Below are 19,428 nucleotides of genomic sequence, written 5' to 3'. Positions count from 1 at the left end.
CCTCCCGGGTCGGCGCTCAGCGACTCTCCTGTGCTCTCTCCCGCTCTCCCGCAGCGCCATGGTCTGGCAGTGTGTTTAGCGCTCACCACCATGTGCACCAGCTTGTTGCTCGTGTACAGCAGCCTAGGCGGCCAGAAGGAGCGGCCCGCGCAGCAGCAGCAGGCAGCGGCGACCGGCAGCCCCCCGCCGCACCCCGAGGCCCCCGCGGGACCGCGGCCACTGGACGGATACCTTGGCGTGGCGGACCACAAGGTGACAGCTTGCTCGCCAGCCTTCCCGCCACCCAGCCTGGGGATCCCGCACACCTGAGCTTGCCCCCTTCCCCGGGGTTGGGAGGCGCCGTGAGTAGGTGCCATTCAGAGGCTGGAAGTGCGAGTGGACCCGCTGGGGTGGGACAGGATAGTTCCTACTTGGTGTGAATTTCTATTTGGAGAAGGAAGCAAAGTTTTTCAGGGAATAGGGATGAGATGGGTGCACCCCAAAGCCTAATTTCCTAACAGGAACTGTCCCTGGAATTAGAACCGCCTCATCCCCAGAATTGCAGCTATCGCTGGGTGCAGGGTTCCCGAAGCCTCGGGTTTGGCAGCGAAGTCGCGCCCTAGTGGGAGGAGACCCGGGAATGGCGCGGGTACCAGCCCGAGCTTACCTCCGACAGGGAACCGGAGGCTGAGTAGCAGCCAGTCCGCGGCCGCAGCTCAGGCTCGCAGACTCCTATCTGATCTCTGCTTCGGATGCTCTGGGCTAAATTACTACAGCCCTGGGGAGCGGTGCCCAGGCAAGCGCGGAAGGCTTGAGGCACAAACTCAGCTTCCATTGGCTTGAAACTCATCGTTGAGGGCCTATTTTCCTCTGCCTTCTGGGAAGCCGCTGCATGGCTTGGCTAATAATTAATAAGGTGAATTTTTAAGAAATTGAGCCTTCTTTCCCTGGAATAATAAATCTCTCGTTTCAGTGTGTGAAGCCTCTGGGAGAATCCTAATCAAGTTTCCTGGTTCTGAAAAGATATTTTAATGCACTTTAAATGTAGTCCCCATCATTTGAAGCTGCTAATATATTTTTATTAAAACACAGTTCCATTCTGTATATGCCCTATAAAGCTAGAGGATTTCTTGAAACCACCCAGCTATTTTGCTTTTTGTATTACTAGGTTGTATGGCTGTGAACCAAAGTAATATTTAGCAGGTGCTCCTTTTGTGTGAAAAGATGGTTCTAACCATGCATGAAAAAGTCAAACTTTTTTTAAGTGGCAATCAAAATACTTCTACTCACTTGTGCAATGGATAATGCTAAGGATTTTGGAGGATACAAAAGAATTTAAGGCAGGACGCAGCCTTTAGGGATCTTTGAATGCCTGTGGGAAAACAAACAACATACGGTGAAATGTGGATGGATGGATAGATGACAGAGAGACAGAGAGATAGACAGTAGATATAAATGTATAGGAAATACTGGATATAAACAGTTACTACTGTTGGAGTACAGAGATGAGAAAGATCTCTGCCCCGGTAGGATCAAGGAAAGTTTCTTTGAAAAAGTGGAACTTGCACTGGGAAGAATTCAGGGAAGCAGAAAAGAGGGAGAGATTTCATTAGGAAGTGATTTACTGGGGAGAGTGCTGGTGGTAGATCTTAAATCAAAAGTAGAGAGGGCCATCAGTTTCACAATTTCTGTTTTCACAAGCTTCTGTTTTCTCTTTAAGTTGTTGATTGATTACATACTTTGTATCTGCATGTGCAAGCAACCAATAAGGGCTGGAGTTCTAGAAAAGTTTGTGCATTGACTTCTGACTGTGGAGGGATGTGGTGTTTATGTGTTTATAATGAATATATTGAATATGGTGGATTTTCATGGCTATTGTTTCGTGGAAATGGCTATCTAGCACTTGTGAAGCTTTGGTTGATAGGGGTGTCAAAAGGTAAATTTGCTGTAAGCTTTGATCTGCCTTTAGGAAGATATTGCTAATACTTTCCTTCCTGTGCTCTCCTGCTGGACAGACACCAGCTAAGAATATTGATAGCCTAAGGCAAAATATGATGCCCTCATGTTCTTCTTCAAAACAGTGTTTATTCACACAAATATGTTGGATTCCATTTTCAATGTATCAGAGCCTTATTTCATTAAAATGAAGAACAGCCCTGTTGGAGAAGGAATGTGGGAACTCTGTATGAGAAATTGAGATAATCTGTAGTGAAGGGTTTTGTAAACTATGAAGTGTTATGTGAATGATACGTATGTGTGGAAGACCTTGGAATTCTTAGCAGAGAATTAAAAATGTGACCAGGAAGGTCTTAGCAGATAATACCAATGAAATTCTTTCATAGAAAACCAACCTCTCACAAAATTCCATACCCAAAGGGTTCAACAAAGTTTACCCTACCTCAAGCAAAGGAACAAATGCAAATATTAAAATCTATGCCTTCTCTTTAGGCATTATTCCAATTGTCCCACTGAAGGAAATGTAAACTTCTGCTCAGAATGTAGTCACTTTACTGCTAACTATCTAACCGGCCGGAAGTTCGGCAGTTTCATTTCCAATGGCTGTCTGAAGGTGCACGTGTAAAATGTTTATGTCTTCTCCCAAAATTGCTGTTTAGGTTTACTTGGGATCTTCCTATAGTCTTGCTTAAGCAGAGGTAGAAATCATTTGTTAGACTGTTACTAGGATGTTTTTTTTCAGTTAACACAGGGGATGATAAATGAAAGCTTTTCTATTCTTCTTATGTTGCCAGATGATACTCTGATTGCTTTTTTGCCCCACTTTCACATCAAGCTTTAGAAAAATTATAGGATATGTTGAATATGATGACCACCAAGCCATATGCTGCTGCATATTGAATCAGAATTCCAACAGACTTTCAATTGGCCATTGATTTACTGAATCTGGAGAGAGTTACAGATACCATTTAGGAAAACGTTCACATCTCCATGGTTAGAGGTCCCAAAGTCTGATAAATATGTAGTGTTTTTGTTCAGTTACATGATGGCATTAACATTATAACTCCAAGATTAAATTCAACAGGTGGTCCTGATCCCCAGCACCTGAATTTCACAAATTACCGCCTGTCTGCAATGATAGTCTTGTCCCATATGCTGCAGACTGAATTACTGTTGAGATTAAATCACTATGTGCTTTTGTTGAAAGACATGCTGCAAGTCAAGCCAGCGATGAGCAATATGTGTTGAAGCTTAAAATATCACTTTCCATGGTCGTATTCCCTACTTCCTCTTTCACAAACGATGCTAGCGGAAATTGTAATTCCAGTATGACTAAGTAAGTGAAGGCTACTTGGAGTTTCTTGTGATAATGAAACCATTTCATTTTCTCTTAGATAGATTTTTTTCTCTTCATTCCCAACCCTTCCCCTGACCTTTTCCCACACATGTTCCACCAGCTCATTTCCATCTTGTTACATGTCTGTCACTGCAGCTACTGTATCTGCATCCTGCCATTTCCTGGTCCCCGATTTTGGAAGGCATTGATTTCTAATCAGATCTTCCAGATCTAAGCAAAGAAGTCAATCTTCATGGCTTGGAGAAACTTCTGCCTTTAGAACTGCAGTATAATGTATAATCAAACTAAAACACACATGCACACACACACACACACACACACACACACACACACTCTCTCTCTCACTAAATCAAGCAACCCTCAGAGGAAAGCTCCAAGTCTCCCAGCAGAGTGGAAGGGGGCATGAAGCACATTATGTGTTCAGTCTGGGTTGGGTCCGGGTAGATAAAGTCATTTGCCATCTGGTGGACCCTGTGAAATGAAACTGTGAGCCGATTCCCATTTCCAGTGGACCGGAGCCCTTATCACAGAAGGCCCACTTGTCACCTGGGTTGCCCTCTTCTTAGGTGGCTTATGAAAGAGCAGTGATCATGGGGCCTGAAGCTGAGCTGCTATCTCCTCACTTCGGTAGTAGTTCCCAAGAATGGATTTTACACGTACCGGTGACATGCTTGCCCTTGGTTCTTTCTTTCCTTAAGCACTCAGTTATTCAGACAAAACCAAACTGCTTAGAGGTAATAGTACTATCACTATTAATTGGTAGCTGTCCAGTTGGAATGATAAGACAAGTCAATGCAAGAGTTGAAAAGTAATTCAAAACCGGAAAAAAAGGTATATGCCATATAACTTACATTGAAATTATGGCGTAAGAATTCTTCCTTTAGAGAGGTATATACATTCTCAAATACAAGTTTACACCATTTATTAGACCCTGTTGTATAATATTTGAGGCATCCAATGAATGATAAATAATTTGGATCTCAAAGAAATTTAAAGTGAGCTTATTTTCAGTGCTCAAGTATTACAAAATGTAATCTGCCAATGATGACAAAACTGTGTTATCACAAAGCATCAACCAAATGGGATCATGAAATGAACTGTTTTTTATGGGAGAAGAGTTCCAATAATGTGGGTGTTTTTACTGGAGAAGTTAAACTATTTTAACATTTACTGAATAGTTAACCTTCCTTAATTCTGAAACCAGAAGTATTTCTCCACCTTCCCACAGGAGTAATCCCAAGATACTTCTATGCCAAAGCCCAGATTGTACCTAGCAGATGGTCTGACCTGGCCCCCTCTCAAGTTTCATGCATTCTGGCCTCCCTGCTGATCCTTGGACACTCATTCTGCCTCAGGACCTTTGCACTTGCTGTTTCATCTCCCCGGAAAGCTCTCACTCAAGATCTTTTGCATGGTTGATTCCTTATGGTCATTTAGTCCTCAGATCACATATCATCTTCTTGTGTACCACACTCTTTAAATAGCCCCCTTCTCACGAGTCATTCTCTATCATACCAGCCTGTTTTATTTTCCTTATAATACTTAACAATATCTGAAATAATCTTAAAGTTTACTTGTCTCTTGTCTGCCGTCCCCCCAGGTAGAATCTAAGTGCTCTGATATCAAAGCATCTGATACATCTTGTTGACCAGTTTAAATCCAGGCCCTAATACTTGGCCATTGGTGGGCACACAATAAGTATTTATGGAAGGAAAGAAGAACGCAGGGCGTATTGCGGGTGGGGTATCCCTGGAGAAGGACAGAGCTGCCTTTCCTTATGTCAAGTCCTTTCTCTGCAAGACACATCGGTGCAGTCCCAGGCCCAGATATGTCTCATCTTTCCTAAATTTGACTTCCTCCTCCTCCACCTCCTAATAATGATAATAGGAAATGATTTGAAACATAAGAGTCTTTGGGAATAAGATTTGGGAATCTACCATTTTAATAGGCTTCCCTTATGGTTCTTGTGCACGTTAAAGTTTGAGAGTCATCATTTGAAACGTTTTTAATCATAATAGTGTGTAGTTCTGTCGCTAATTTGTTTCTGGGTTTTTGAACTACTCATAGCCCTTAGTAAATATTCATTGAAGGCCTAATAGTTGCAAAATTCCAGGGTATCCTGGAAGAAGAACACAGTCCCTGCCCTCAAAGAACCTTTGATCTAATTGGAAAGAAAAGACAAAGAAGCAAGAAAGGTTAAATAATAAAGCAAGTGCTGAATAATAATATGAAACCAAGAAACAGTACATCAAGGCACGGACACTAAAAAGGAGCAATTTCTGTGATCTTTCTCATCTACAAAGTAAGTTAGATACTGTTGTTACCTTAGAAGCTATAAAACTTTCAAACTAAAATTCTATTATTCATTAGCCCTTTTAAATATATGTGTGTATGTTTCTATATACATATTACATAAATGTCAGTGAATAATTAGTAAACAACTTAAATATTAAATCAACTTCAAAGTGAATTTTATTTATTATTTATTTATTTATTTAATTTTATTTTTGGAACCATTTTATTTCACTCCTCATATCACCCTTGTGAGAGTAAAAGGTTTTCTGGCTTTCTTTCTCTCCTTGGTTGTGAAAAGGAGTTATTAGAAAAAGACCTATTTCAAGTCAAAGAGCTATTAATGTCAAGCCCAAGCATTCCCACTTAGAGATGTTTTGGAAAAGTCAGATTCAGTGACAAACGTGTGTATAGTCACAGTGGAAAGTTCTGTCTGCAGTTAGACTGACTTTGCCAAGAACAGATTAGGATGATTTGATCTGTTTTCTACTCATTAGCAGGGTGATGTTGTTTGACTGTTTACAGAGGATGTGTCCTAACACAAAATATGTGTCCTAAAGGAAAACCTGTAATTGCTGGGATATTGTGCTTTCTTTCTTTTCTTTTTAAACATCTTTATTGGAGTATAATTGCTTTACAATGTGTGTTAGTTTCTGCTGTATAACAAAGTGAATCAGCTATACATAAACATATATCCCCATATCTCCTCCCTCTTGCGTCTCCGCCCCACCCTCCCTATCCCACTCCTCTAGGTGGTCACAAAGCAATAAGCTGATCTCCCTGTGCTATGCGGCTGCTTCCCACTAGCTATCTGTTTTACCTTTGGTAGTGTATATATGTCCATGCCACTCTCTCACTTCGTCCCAGCTTCCCCTTCCCCCTCGCCATGTCCTCAATTTCATTCTCTACATCTGCGTCTTTATTCCTGTCCTGCCCCTAAGTTCTTCAGAACCTTTTTTTTTTTTAGATTCCATATATATGTGTTAGCATACAGTATTTGTTTTTCTCTTTCTGACTTACTTCACTCTGTATGACAGTCTCTAGGTCCATCCACCTCACTATAAATAACTCAAGTTCATTTCTTTTTATGGCTGAGTAATATTCCATTGTATATATGTGCCACACCTTCTTTATCCATTCATCTGTCGATGGACACTTAGGTTGCTTCCATGTTCTGGCTATTGTAAATAGAACTGCAGTGAACATTGTGGTACATGACTCTTTTTGAATTATGGTTTTACTCGTATGGTAGTTTTATTTTTAGTTTTATAAGGAACCTCCATACTGTTCTCCATAGTGGCTGTGTCAATTTACATTCCCACCAACAGTACAGAGGGTTCCCTTTTCTCCACACCCTCTCCAGCATTTATTGTTTGTAGATTTTTGATGATGGCCATTCTGACTGGTGTGAGGTGATACCTCATTGTAGTTTTGATTTGCATTTCTCTAATGATTAGTGATGTTGAGCATCCTTTCATGTGTTTCTTGGAAATCTGTATATCTTCTTTGGAGAAATGTCTATTTAGGTCTTCTGCCCATTTTTGGATTGGGTTTGTTTGTTTGATATTGAGCTGTATAAGCTGCCTGTATATTTTGGAGATTAATCCTTTGTCAGTTGCTTCATTTGCAAATATTTTCTCCCATTCTGAGGGTTGTCTTTTCGTCTTGTTTATGGTTTCCTTTGCTGTGCAAAAGCTTTTAAGTTTCATTAGGTCCCATTTGTTTATTTTTGTTTTTATTTCCATTTCTCTAGGAGGTGGGTCAAAAAGGATCTTGCTGTGATGTATGTCACAGAGTGTTCTGCCTATGTTTTCCTCTAAGAGTTTTCCAGTGTCTGGCCTTACATTTAGGTCTTCAATCCATTTTGAGTTTATTTTTGTGTATGGTGTTAGGGAGTGTTCTGATTTTGTTCTTTTATATGTAGCTGTCCAGTTTTCCCAGCACCACTTATTGAAGAGGCTGTCTTTTCTCCATTGTATATTCTTGCCTCCTTTATCAAAAATAAGGTGACCACATGTGTGTGGGTTTATCTCTGGGCTTTCTATTCTGTTCCATTAATCTATATTTCTATTTTTGTGCCAGTACCATACTGTCTTGATTACTGTAGCTTTGTAGTCTAGTCTGAAGTCCCGGAACCTGATTCCTCTAGCTCCGTTATTCTTTCTCAAGATTGCTTCGGCTATGTGCTTGCATACAAATTGTGAAATTTTTTGTTCTAGTTCTGTGAAAAATGCCATTGGTAGTTTGATAGGGATTGCATTGAATCTGTAGATTGCTTTGGGTAGTATAGTCATTTTCACAATGTTGATTCTTCCAATCCAAGAACATGGTATATCTCTCCATCTGTTGGTATCATCTTTAAATTCTTTCATCAGTGTCTTATAATTTTCTGCATACAGGTCTTTTGTCTCCCTAGGTAGGTTTATTCCTAGGTATTTTATTCTTTTTGTTGCAATGGTAAATGGGAGTGTTTCCTTCATTTCTGTTTCAGATTTTTCATCATTCGAGTATACGAATGCAGGAGATTTCTGTGCATTAATTTTATAACCTGCTCCTTTACCAAATTCATTGATTAGCTCTAGTAGTTTTCTGCTAGTATCTTTGGGATTCTCTATGAATAGTATCATGTCATCTGCAAACAGTGGCAGCTTTACTTCTTCTTTTCTGATTTGGATTCCTTTTATTTCTTTGCTGTGTCTGATTGCTGTGGCTAAAACTTCCAAAACTGTGTTGAATAATAGTGGTGAGAGTGGGCAACGTTGTCTTCTTCTGGATCTTAGTGGAAATGGTTTCAGTTTTTCACCATTGACAACGATGTTGGCTGTGGGTTTGTCACATATGGCCTTTATTATGTTGAGGTAAGTTCCCTCTATGCCTAGTTTCTGGAGAGTTTTTATCATAAATGGGTGTTGAATTTTGTCAAAAGCTTTTTCTGCATCTATTGAGATGATCATATGGTTTTTCTCCTTCAATTTGTTAATATGGTGTATCACATTGATTGATTTGCATTTATTGAAGAATCTTGCATTCCTGGGATAAACCCTACTTGATCATAGTGTATGATCCTTTTAATGTGTTGTTGGATTCTGTTTGCTAGTATTTTGTTGAGGATTTTGGCATCTATATTCATCAGTGATATTGGTCTGTAGTTTTCCCTTTTTTGCATGACATCTTTGTCTGGTTCTGGTATCAGGGTGATGGTGACCTCATAGAATGAGTTTGGGAGTGTTCCTCTCTCTGCTATATTTTGGAAGAGTTTGAGAAGGATAGGTGTTAGCTCTTCTCTAAATGTTTGATAGAATTCGCCTGTGAAGCCATCTGGTCCTGGACTTTTGTTTGTTGGAAGATTTTACGTCACAGTTTCAATTTCATTGCTTGTGATTGGTCTGTTTATATTTTCTATTTCTTCCTGGTTCAGGCTTGGGAGGTTGTGCTTTTCTAAGAATTTGTCCATTTCTTCCAGGTTGTCCATTTTATTGGCATATAGTTGCTTGTAGTAATCTCTCATGATCCTTTGTATTTCTGCACTGTCAGTTGTTACTTCTCCTTTTTCATTTCTAATTCTATTGATTTGAATCTTCTTCCTTATTTTCTTGATGAGTCTGGCTAATGGTTTATCAATTTGGTTTATCTTCTCAAAGAACCAGCTTTTAGTTTTATTTATTTCTGATCTGATCTTTATGATTTCTTTCCTTCTGCTGACTTTGGGGTTTTTTTGTTCTTCCTTCTCTAATTGCTTTAGGTGTAAGGTTAGGTTGTTTATTTGAGATGTTTCTTGTTTCTTGAGGTAGGATTGTATTGCTATAAACTTCCCTCTTAGAATTGCTTTTGCTGCATTCCATAGGTTTTGGGCCGTCGTGTTTTCATTGTCATTTGTTTATAGGTATTTTTAAATTTTCTCTTCAATTTCTTCAGTGATCTGTTGGTTATTTAGTAGTGTATTGTTTAGCCTCCATGTGTTTGTATTTTTTACAGATTTTTTCCTGTAATTGATATCTAGTCTCATAGCGTGTGGTCAGAAAAGATACTTGATACGATTTCAATGTTCTTAAATTTACCAAGGCTTGATTTGTGACCCAAGATATTATGTATCCTGGAGAATGTTCCATGAGCACTTGAGAAGAAATTGTATTCTGTTGTTTTTGGATGGAATGTCCTTTAATTTTCAATTAAGTCCATCTTGTTTCACGTGTCATTTAAAGCTTGTGTTTCCTTATTTATTTTCATTTTGGATGATCTGTCCATTGGTGAAATTGGGGTGTTAAAGTCCCCTACTATGATTGTGTTACTGTCAATTTCCCCTTTTATGGCTGTTAGCATTTGCCTTATGTATTCAGGTGCTCCTATGTTGGGTACATAAATATTTACAATTGTTATATCTTCTTCTTGGATTGAGCCGTTTATCATTATGTGGTGTCCTTCTTTGTCTCTTGTAGTAGTCTATATTTTAACGTCTATTTTGTCTAATATGAGAATTGCTACTCCAGCTTTCTTTTGATTTCCATTTGCATGGAATATCTTTTTCCATCCCCTCACTTTCAGTCTGTATGTGTCCCTAGGTCTGAAGTGGGTCTCTTGTAGACAACATATATATGGGACTTGTTTTTGTATCCATTCAGCCAGTCTATGTCTTTTGGTTGGAGCATTTAATCCATTTACATTTAAGGTAGTTATCTATATGTGTGTTCCTATTACCATTTTCTTAATTGTTTTGGGTTTGTTATTGTAGGTCTTTTCCTTCTCTTGTGTTTCATTCCTAGAGAAGTTCCTTTAGGATTTGTTGTAAAGCTGGTTTGGTGGTGCTGAATTCTCTTAGCTTTTGCTTTTCTGTAAAGTTTTAATTTCTCCATCGAATCTGAATGAGATCCTTGCTGGGTAGAGTAATCTTGGTTGTAGGTTTTTCTCTTTTATCACTTTAAATATGGCCTGCCAATCCCTTCTGGCTTGCAGAGTTTCTGCTGAAAGATCAGCTGTTAACCTTATGGGGATTCCCTTGTATGTTATTTGTTGCTTTTCCCTTGCTGCTTTTAATATTTTTTCTTTGTACTTAATTTTTGATAGTTCAATTAATATGTGTCTTGGTGTGTTTCTCCTTGGATTTATCCTATATGGGACTCTCTGCACTTCCTGGAGTTGATTGACTGTTTCCTTTCCCATATTAGGGAAGTTTTCAACTATAATCTCTTCAAATATTTCTCAGTCCCTTTCTTTTTCTCTTCTTCTTCTGGGACCCCTATAATTCGAATGTTGGTGCATTTAATGTTGTCCCAGAGGTCTCTGAGACTGTCCTCAATTCTTTTCATTCTTTTTTCTTTATTCTGCTCTGCAGTAGTTATTTCCACTATTTTATCTTCCAGGTCACTTATCCTGTCTTCTGCCTCAGTTATTCTGCTATTGATTCCTCCTAGAGAATTTTTAATTTCATTTATTGTGTTGTTCATCATTGTTTGTTTGCTCTCTAGTTTTTCTAGGTCCTTGTTAAACGTTTCTTGTATTTTCTCCATTCTATTTCCAAGATTTTGGATCATCTTTACTATCATTACTCTGAATTCTTTTTCAGGTAGACTGCCTATTTCCCCTTCATTTGTTTGGTCTGGTGGGTTTTTACCTTGCTACTTCATCTGCTGTGTATTTCTCTGTCTTCTCATTTTGCTTAACTTACTGTGTGTGGGGTCTCCTTTCTGCAGCCTGCAGGTTCATCGTTCCCGTTGTTTTTGCTGTCTACCCCCAGTGGGTAAGGTTGGTTCAGTGGGTTATGTAGGCTTCCTGGTGGAGGAGACTGGTGCCTGTGTTCTGGTGGATGAGGTTGGATCTTGTCTTTCTGGTAGGCAGGACCGCATCAAGTGGTGTGTTTTGGTGTGTCTGTGAACTTATTATGATTTTAGGCAGCCTCTCTGCTAATGGGTCGGGTTGTGTTCCTGTCTTGCTAGTTGTTTGGCATAGGGTGTCCAGCCCTGTAGCTTGCTGGTTGTTGAGTGGAGCTGGGTCTTAGCGTTGAGATGGAGATCTCTGAGAGAGCTTTTGCCATTTGATATTACGTCGGGCCAGGCGGTCTCTGGTGAACGAATGTCCTGAACTCGGCTCTCCCACCTCAGAGGCTCAGGCCTGACACTTGGCTGGAGCACCAAGACTCTGTCAGCCACATGGCTCAGAAGAAAAGGGAAAATAAAAAAGAAAGAAATAATAAAAGTAAAATAAATAAAATAAAATAAAGTTATTAAATTTAAAAATAAAAAATATTAAAAATAAAAATAATTAAAAAGTAATGAAAAGAAAGAAAAGAATGAGAGTGCAACCGAACCAAAAACAAATCCAGCAATGATAAGAAGTGCTAAAAACTATACAAAAAAAAAAAACCAGACAGACAGAACCCTAGGACAAATGGTAAAAGCAAAGCTATACAGACAAAATCACACAAAGAAGCATACACATACACAGTCACAAAAGGAGAAAAAAAAAGGAAGAGAGCAACCAAATCAATAAACAAATCTACCAATGATAGTAAGCTCTAAATACTAAACTAAGATAAACATAAAACCAAAAACAAATTAGATGCAGAAAGCAAACCCGAAGTCTACAGTTGCTCCCAAAGTCCACCGCCTCAATTTTGGGATGATTCGTTGTCTATTCAGGAATTCCACAGATGAAGGGTACATCAATTTGATTGTGGAGATTTAATCTGCTGCTCCTGAGGCTGCTTGGAGAGATTTCCCTTTCTCTTCTTTGTTTGCACAGCTCCTGGGGTTCAGCTTTAGATTTGTCCCCGCCTCTGCATGTAGGTCGCCTGAGGGCGTCTGCTCCCCACCCATACAGGACGGGGTTAAAGTAGCAGCTGATTAGGGGGTTCTGGCTCACTCAGGCCACGGGGAGGGAGGGGTACAGAATGTGGGGCGAGCCTGCGGCAGCAGAGGCCAGTGTGTCATTGCAACAGCCTGAGGCACGATGTGTGTTCTCATGGGGAAGTTGTCCCTGGATCACGGGACCTGGCAGTGGCGGGCTGCACAGGCTCCCGGGAGGGGAGGTGTGGATAGTGACCTGTGCTTGCACACAGGTTTCTTGGTGGCTGCAGCAGCAGCCTTAGCATTTCATGCCCATCTCTGGGGTCCATGCTGATAGCCGCAGCTCGTGCCCATCTCCGGAGCTCGTTTAGGCGGTGCTCTGAATCCCCTCTCCTCATGCACCCCGAAACAATGGTCTCTTGCCTCTTAGGTAGGTTCAGACTTTTTCCTGGACTCCCTCCCGGCTAGCTGTGGCGCACTAGCCCCCTTCAGGCTGTGTTCACGCAGGCAACCCCAGTCCTCTCTCTGGGGTCTGACCTCCAAAGCTCGAGCCTCAGCTCCCAGCCCCCGCCCGCCCCGGCGGTTGAGCAGACAAGCCTCTCGGGCTGGTGAGTGCTGGTCACCACTGATCCTCTATGCAGGAATCTCTCCGCTTTTCCCTCTGCACCCCTGTTGCTGTGCTCTCCTCCGTGGCTCCGAAACTTCCCCCCACTGCCACCCCCCATCTCCGCCAGTGAAGGGGCTTCCTAGTGTGTGGAAGCTTTTCCTCCTTCACAGTTCTCTCCCAGGTGCAGGTCCCATCCCTATTCTTTTGTCTCTGTTTTTTCTTCTTTCTTCTGCCCTACCCAGGTACGTGGGGGAGTTTCTTGCCTTTTGGGAAGCCTGAGGTCTTCTGCCAGCATTCAGTAGGTGTTCTGTAGTAGCTGTTCCACATGTAGATGTATTTTTGATGTATCTGTGGGGAGGAAGGTGATCTCCATGTCTTATTCCTCTGCCATCTTGAAGCTCTGCTGGCATGAATTAATTTTAAATTCAAAATATTTAATCTCTTTATGATTCTCCTTTGGCATGGCATAGGATCTCCTGGACGCTTGAAGGGAATGAACCCTCTTACCCTGTTCACTTGTGTCTGTAACATATGGTGACTACATTTCAAAACCAAATCTCATAACTCAAGGTATGATGAATTTGAACATAATTGTGTTGGCCACAAGACAGAATATTTGCATTCAGATCCATCCTGGAGACATGACATCTGTTATAGAGGGGACTTTCCATACCTCTGGAGTCAAACAGCAGCTCAGTATAATTCCTGTCCTGCAAATATTGGGATAAAGAGAGATTAAAGATGAGAAAAGACTGAAACATTAAAACCCATCATCAATCAGTAAATCATTCTGGAAACCTTCTATACACCTATTAAATAGCCTTTGATCAGCTGTGAAGGATCTTAGATATAGAAAGACAAGGAATGATTATTTCTTAAATAATAATATTATTACCCATACCTTGTGATTCAAGAGAAGAATCCCCTTGTGAGTCAGTAGATTTATGATCAAATGATCAATAAAAACTTGGGGGTGGGGGCATTTATGAGATGTACTCAGATTCCTCTTCATGAGCTCTTTTAGTCTTAAACTCTTAGTGTGGGCCTGGGACAAATAAATATTTTCATTGCATGCTCTATTCAATATGGTTTCCCAAATAAAAGCCACAGGCATGAATAGTCTCAGTTTAGACAGTATATCGGCAGGGAAGCCTTCCCGGACTTGTAACCCAGGATAGATCTGAGCTGTGTGCTTTGTCGTCATAACCAGCATCGCATGATAATACTTATTCTGGTTGATTGTCATTTCTTGTCTAAAACTGTCTGCTTTCTCAGCTTGACTCTTGGAGACTGGGGATTTTTTCTCTTTTTCTGTCATTGAATTCCCAGCCTGGCATACAATGGGTCTTCAATAAATATTTGTTGAATAAATAAGTGTATCTATATAAAGATTTTATATTTCTTCTAAAATAAGACTGTTTCTGACTGCTTGGAGTTACTGACAAGGAATAGCTACACATCATAAATGTCAGTTTCTCCAGCCACAATTTGTAGTTCTGTAACTATTTCATTTCTACTTTCTTGTACTAATCAGAGCTCTTAAAACATACTCAAAATTTTAGAGCTAGAATGACAACTTCAAAATTATCAAAAGGAATTCACGAGTGGTCATGCGATTTGCCCAAAGTCGAGGGTTAGTGGCAGAGCTAGGGCTAAAATGTGGGTCTCTAATGTGAATATCATTACTGTAAGGGAAATTCAGTGCCAGTATATTCTAAGCCGTGACTCAACATTATTTGAACAGAATTTATTAAAATGAAGAGCCTAGGCCTATCCAGTTATTGGAAAGAGATAAATATTTAAACATCTTATTATTCTGAAATGAATTTGAGAATATGCCTCTGGGTAGTTAAAAAGAGCTCCCACCAACCACTGACTTAGCAACGGGTACTCTAAAGGCTGCACAAAATGCATGACACTGATGTAATTGGAACAATTTGAAAATCAGAGTGGATTTTGCCTTTAAAAAGTAAACCAAGCCAAAAGAAGTGTCGTGTTTAATTATTTGCAGAAAATGTCATGACTAGACCACTTATTTATCTGAATTACCTTCTCCACAGTGGGGAAGGAAACACCATTGGGAGACTCAGTTCACCAAGTATCTGGACTGCCATTCTGCAAGTAACCATTGACTCCTCCTAAATTCTGAGATGTGACTCTTACTCTGAGATAGAATTACTTTAGGCAAATAAGAAACCATTTTACCCATGGTAGGGAAAATTAACCTTGATAGTTGTTGTAGCTCAGAATGAAGAGGAAACGTTCTTTATTATATTCTCTTTTAATAGCTAAGGAGGTGTCTTTATTGTTCCTGGGAACCTCACAGAGTCTGAGGATACCCTGGCAGATTGAAATGCAGAGTTAAACCATTTTTTAATAAGAAAGCATATTCCGGAAATTAATTGCACATATGGGACCTCTCCACTGACTGAACTGCATTACTGTGTTTCTCATTTACAGATTTGCTTGTGTTCCTTGCATGCCTCCAATGGCTTCCCACTGCCTGGAGGATCAAGTTCAGACTCCATAGGAAGGCTCACAAGGCCCGACAGGGTCTGCATGGCCCAATTCTCCAAACTAACCTCCCACAGCAGCCCGCAGCCCAGGCTGCACACACCCTGGGAACACAGCTTGCTGTTTCACACTTACCTGCTCTTCCTCCCTCTCTCATTGTATCCACCAGGTAGGGGACGAATCATCCAGTAAAATCCAGCGCAAGCATCTCCTTCCTAAAGTTTTCCCAGATACGATCTCTATGCAGAGTAAGCCCCACATTGTCTTATGCCAGCAGTGTATCAGTTAGTCAATCACATATTGGCTGAGTGCCTACTATGTGCTAGACTCAGAGGAGGAAACGAGAGGAAGGACCTAGTTCCTACCCACAGGAAAATCACTGTGGAGGAAGTACATATGACAATGACTGTATCTTTGTAAGTGCTAAAATATTCTCTGTATCCTGTGCAGGCCTCTAATCACAAAGTATTGCAATTATTTGTCTGCATGCTTGTCTCCTCGACTAGGCTGTACCTTCTTGAGACCAGGAACATAACTTATCCATCCCAGTATTTCCAGAACCTAAATCTGTACCTCATACATGTGGAAACTCAACAAATCTTTGTTGAACGTTAGGTGGACAGAATCCTGTTGTAACTATATGTAATAGGAAGAGATTTGAACAAGTCTGGCTAATAGACTTAACATAAGAATGACAGAAATGATAAGTAGGGGCAGAAGGACTTCACATTTGTGGCAGACACATCTTTAGTTTCTGGTTCCCCTTTAAATGCAGAGCAGCATTTGCTGATCTTTCCAGAGTGGTTGCCCGGGTGTTGAGAGATGGGAATGCCTGTATTTGAGGACAGTATGGTATCCTGGGAGGCAGGGAGGCACGCCCAAGCTTTTTACTTGTTATGAGCACTTTGGAAAGTCATGTAACTTTTAGGCTAGTCTGTAGAAGGGACAGTTAAGCTAGATTCATTCGTTCTCTCATTTATCAAATAATATTGTGTTCGGGACCCAGAAGGCAACGATGCACAAGGTGGGATCCCTGACTCTATGAAACTTACATCTAGGAGAGAGGTATGTAAACAGACATAAGATTACAGCACAGATTTGGAAAGAAAGATTTACATGTTATGGAGATTAGCTTTTTTTCCTGAAAGCTTTGAGGAAGTCTTTAAAGGGTGAATTAGAGGAGTGACTTCATCAGGTGTGTGTTTCAACAGATCGCTGTGGCTTTGGCATGGCACAGGTCAGAGCGGTCCTAGATTACAGGAAGAGGGACCAGTTAGCGGAGTGTGGATGTGATCTGAGTGAGTGAGAGGAAAAGAGACCTAAGGTTTCTGCCTGCCTTAAGTTTCTGTGATCACCCACCCCACTGTGTCGGTGCAGACAGGCTGAGTGCATCTTCTCGAGCAGCAGAAGGTTTGTGGTTCAAGATTGCCTCTCAGTATTTAGTGAAAAGAGTTTGAGGATGATCCCAGATGGCGCTCCAACTTTGTCTAATTTTGAACCTCACTGTGCATCTTAATACCGCATACTGACTTGAGGAAAACAATGGTGTGATGGTTAAGGCTGAAGCAAGCTGTTCGTGGAGACTCCCTGATGCACACTGGCAACGAATGACAGGAATTAAACCCTCCACCTGCAGCAGAGCCAGTGGGGTGTGGAATAAATGTGATGGAGACACTTTATTAGGTAACAGTTCTACTGGGAGAGAATTTATTCTAGAATAACCTTATCAAGGGAGACTTTGTTGCATAATAAATTTCACCAGGTATAGATCTGTTGGAAGTATGGGGTGGAAGGTGGTTTCCTCTCCTTTCATTCCCATAGTTAGAGAGAGAGCAATTAGTGTTCTTTTAAATCACTTAAGTCTGTTCACAGCTTCTAAGAAAAGTAAAGTTTCTGTTTGCCTTGCACCAGAAGGAAAAATTTGTCAAGGGGGTGTCTGGTTCCTAATTCATTCAAAAGCATTTGGTTGGGAGCAAAAAATATATACAGCCGAATGAACTCTGGTTTTTTGGGGCTCCTATTTGGAGTTACTTGGCAATGTTGCATCTGCCAGGCTGCCATCAGGGATTTCCAAGTTGTCCCTCATTACCTAAGTAGTATGTGCTTCCATTCTGTAGTGCAAGTCATAAAGCTGGATCATTTCATTTTTATTCCACTTGTTGCAAGTTTTGAACAAAGTGGTGGAAGCGATCACATGCTGCTTGTTTTCTGGAACATGGGAAAGGGAGAGGGGATTATAAGAATCTGTGTGTGTTCCCCACTACCAAAGAAAAAGAAGTTTTACCCTGATGCTCTAGCCATCATGAATCCCCTGAATTATGCCCATCACTCTTACTAACAATTGTGTGTGGTTTTTGGCTCCATTTGAAATGTGATGGAGTTTTAATACAGAAGTTCAGAAATAAAAGTCAGAGAAAGCTGTCATGAGAGAACAGGGTATCCGGACTGGATGGGCCTGCACTAGTGAAGTATAAAGATGAAATAACTGGACCCAGGACCAAGAATAAGGACCAGAGTGAAAAAATAAGACCAGTTGCTTCTTCCCTGTTAACCAAGGGGCTCTCTTTCTGTCTGTACAGACATGAAATACTGATTGGGTTCTAGAAAGGCAATAAGAGTGGCTTGTCACGGGCTCTGCAGTGGAGTAACAGTTGTTTGACATTATTACGTTTGAATGTGATTTGTTGTGCTGTGTGACAGCAGAACAGAACATCAATGGACAAGGAATCCATCGAAAATGAGCTCCTCTGAGTAGGAATCACAGTGTTGTTTGTTTTATTTTTTCTGAAATGAGCACCATCGTGGCCCTCTAAAAAGAGCAGGCTCAGGTCCTCAAGGGAGTTATTAATCTCTGCCAAGTGAAGGGTCATTCGTAATGGGTCCACAGAGCATCTTGATGGTGTCTCACCCTTTAGAAGGTCTGAAGGATGGAAAGGAGGCAGACCTGTATCTTCCAGGGTATTCTGCCTGTGAACACCAAAACTCAGTACTGTTTCATGAAAACTATGCCTGTAGACCGTATTTGAGAGCGTGGAATGCCTTCTACCTGAGAAAATCTTCTTCTGCATCATCCCCGCAATAGCATGTTGAAAAAGAAATGAGAGAGGAGACATAGAAGACTAGTTTTGAAAAGCAAACTTTACCCCCACCCAGTTGCATATATTCTCATTGTCTTCTCAAAATGGCAAATGGTAAAAAAAGAAAATAACAGTTATTCATAAACTTACCACCCAGACATAATTACTGTTGATAATTTAATGTATTTCCTTACAGATTTTTTTCATACATATCAAATGTATGTATCCGTTACACTTTAATGTACTTCTATCCTGCTTTTAATTCATATATGTTAGGTATTTGGGGTCTATATGTATATAGTGTTACCATATCACGTGATTGGTAGTATAGCGGGGGGCATGAGCTATACAGTTAGATCCTAAAGACTTTTTGTTTTTTTTTTGGCTGCATTGGGCCTTTGTTGCGGTGCGCAGGCTTCTCATTGCAGTGGCTTCTCTTGTTGAGGAGCACGGGCTCTAGGCACGTAGACTTCAGTAGTTGTGGCATGTGGGCTCAGAAGTTGTGGCTCGCCGGCTCTAGAACACAGGCTCAGTAGTTGTGACGCACAGGCCCAGTTGCTCCGCAGCATGTGGTATCTTCCTGGACCAGGGCTCAAACCTGTGTCCCCTGCGTTGGCAGGTGGATTCTTAACCACTGCACCACCAGGGAAATCCCCAAATGACATCTTTTTTAATAGCTTAAAACTCAAATATATTCCAGTTAGAGTTGGGATAATTAGTAAATATGTCTTGATATTGGTACTAAGTTCTCCACTTATTAATCCTGAAGATGTGTACATCCCTTATTAGCATAAACACTTTTGTTTTTCCTTTGGCGGTGGTGTGCGGTTTGTGGGATCTTAGTTCCCCGACTCCCTGACCAGGGAT

The 19,428-nt window shown here is 40.8% G+C and overlaps 1 protein-coding gene across 4 annotated transcripts in view; it reads left to right on the top strand.

The window, feature by feature from the left end:
• Nucleotides 1-19,428, top strand: part of ST6GALNAC5 (ST6 N-acetylgalactosaminide alpha-2,6-sialyltransferase 5) — a 189,369-nt gene that overhangs the window by 4,841 nt on the left and 165,100 nt on the right. For all 4 annotated transcript variants that reach the window (XM_082420881.1, XM_082420882.1, XM_082420880.1 and 1 more), the window contains exon 2: nucleotides 55-252. In XM_082420881.1, coding sequence (XP_082277007.1) covers nucleotides 55-252 — 198 coding nt within the window. The remainder of the gene's footprint in view (nucleotides 1-54; nucleotides 253-19,428) is intronic.

This window comes from Balaenoptera physalus (genome assembly GCF_965194825.1).
Source record: "Balaenoptera physalus genome assembly, chromosome: 1".
In the NCBI taxonomy this organism is placed as follows: domain Eukaryota; kingdom Metazoa; phylum Chordata; class Mammalia; order Artiodactyla; family Balaenopteridae; genus Balaenoptera; species Balaenoptera physalus.
Note: the sequence above shows the minus strand (reverse complement) of the source record. Positions and strands in the feature narration are given on the sequence as shown.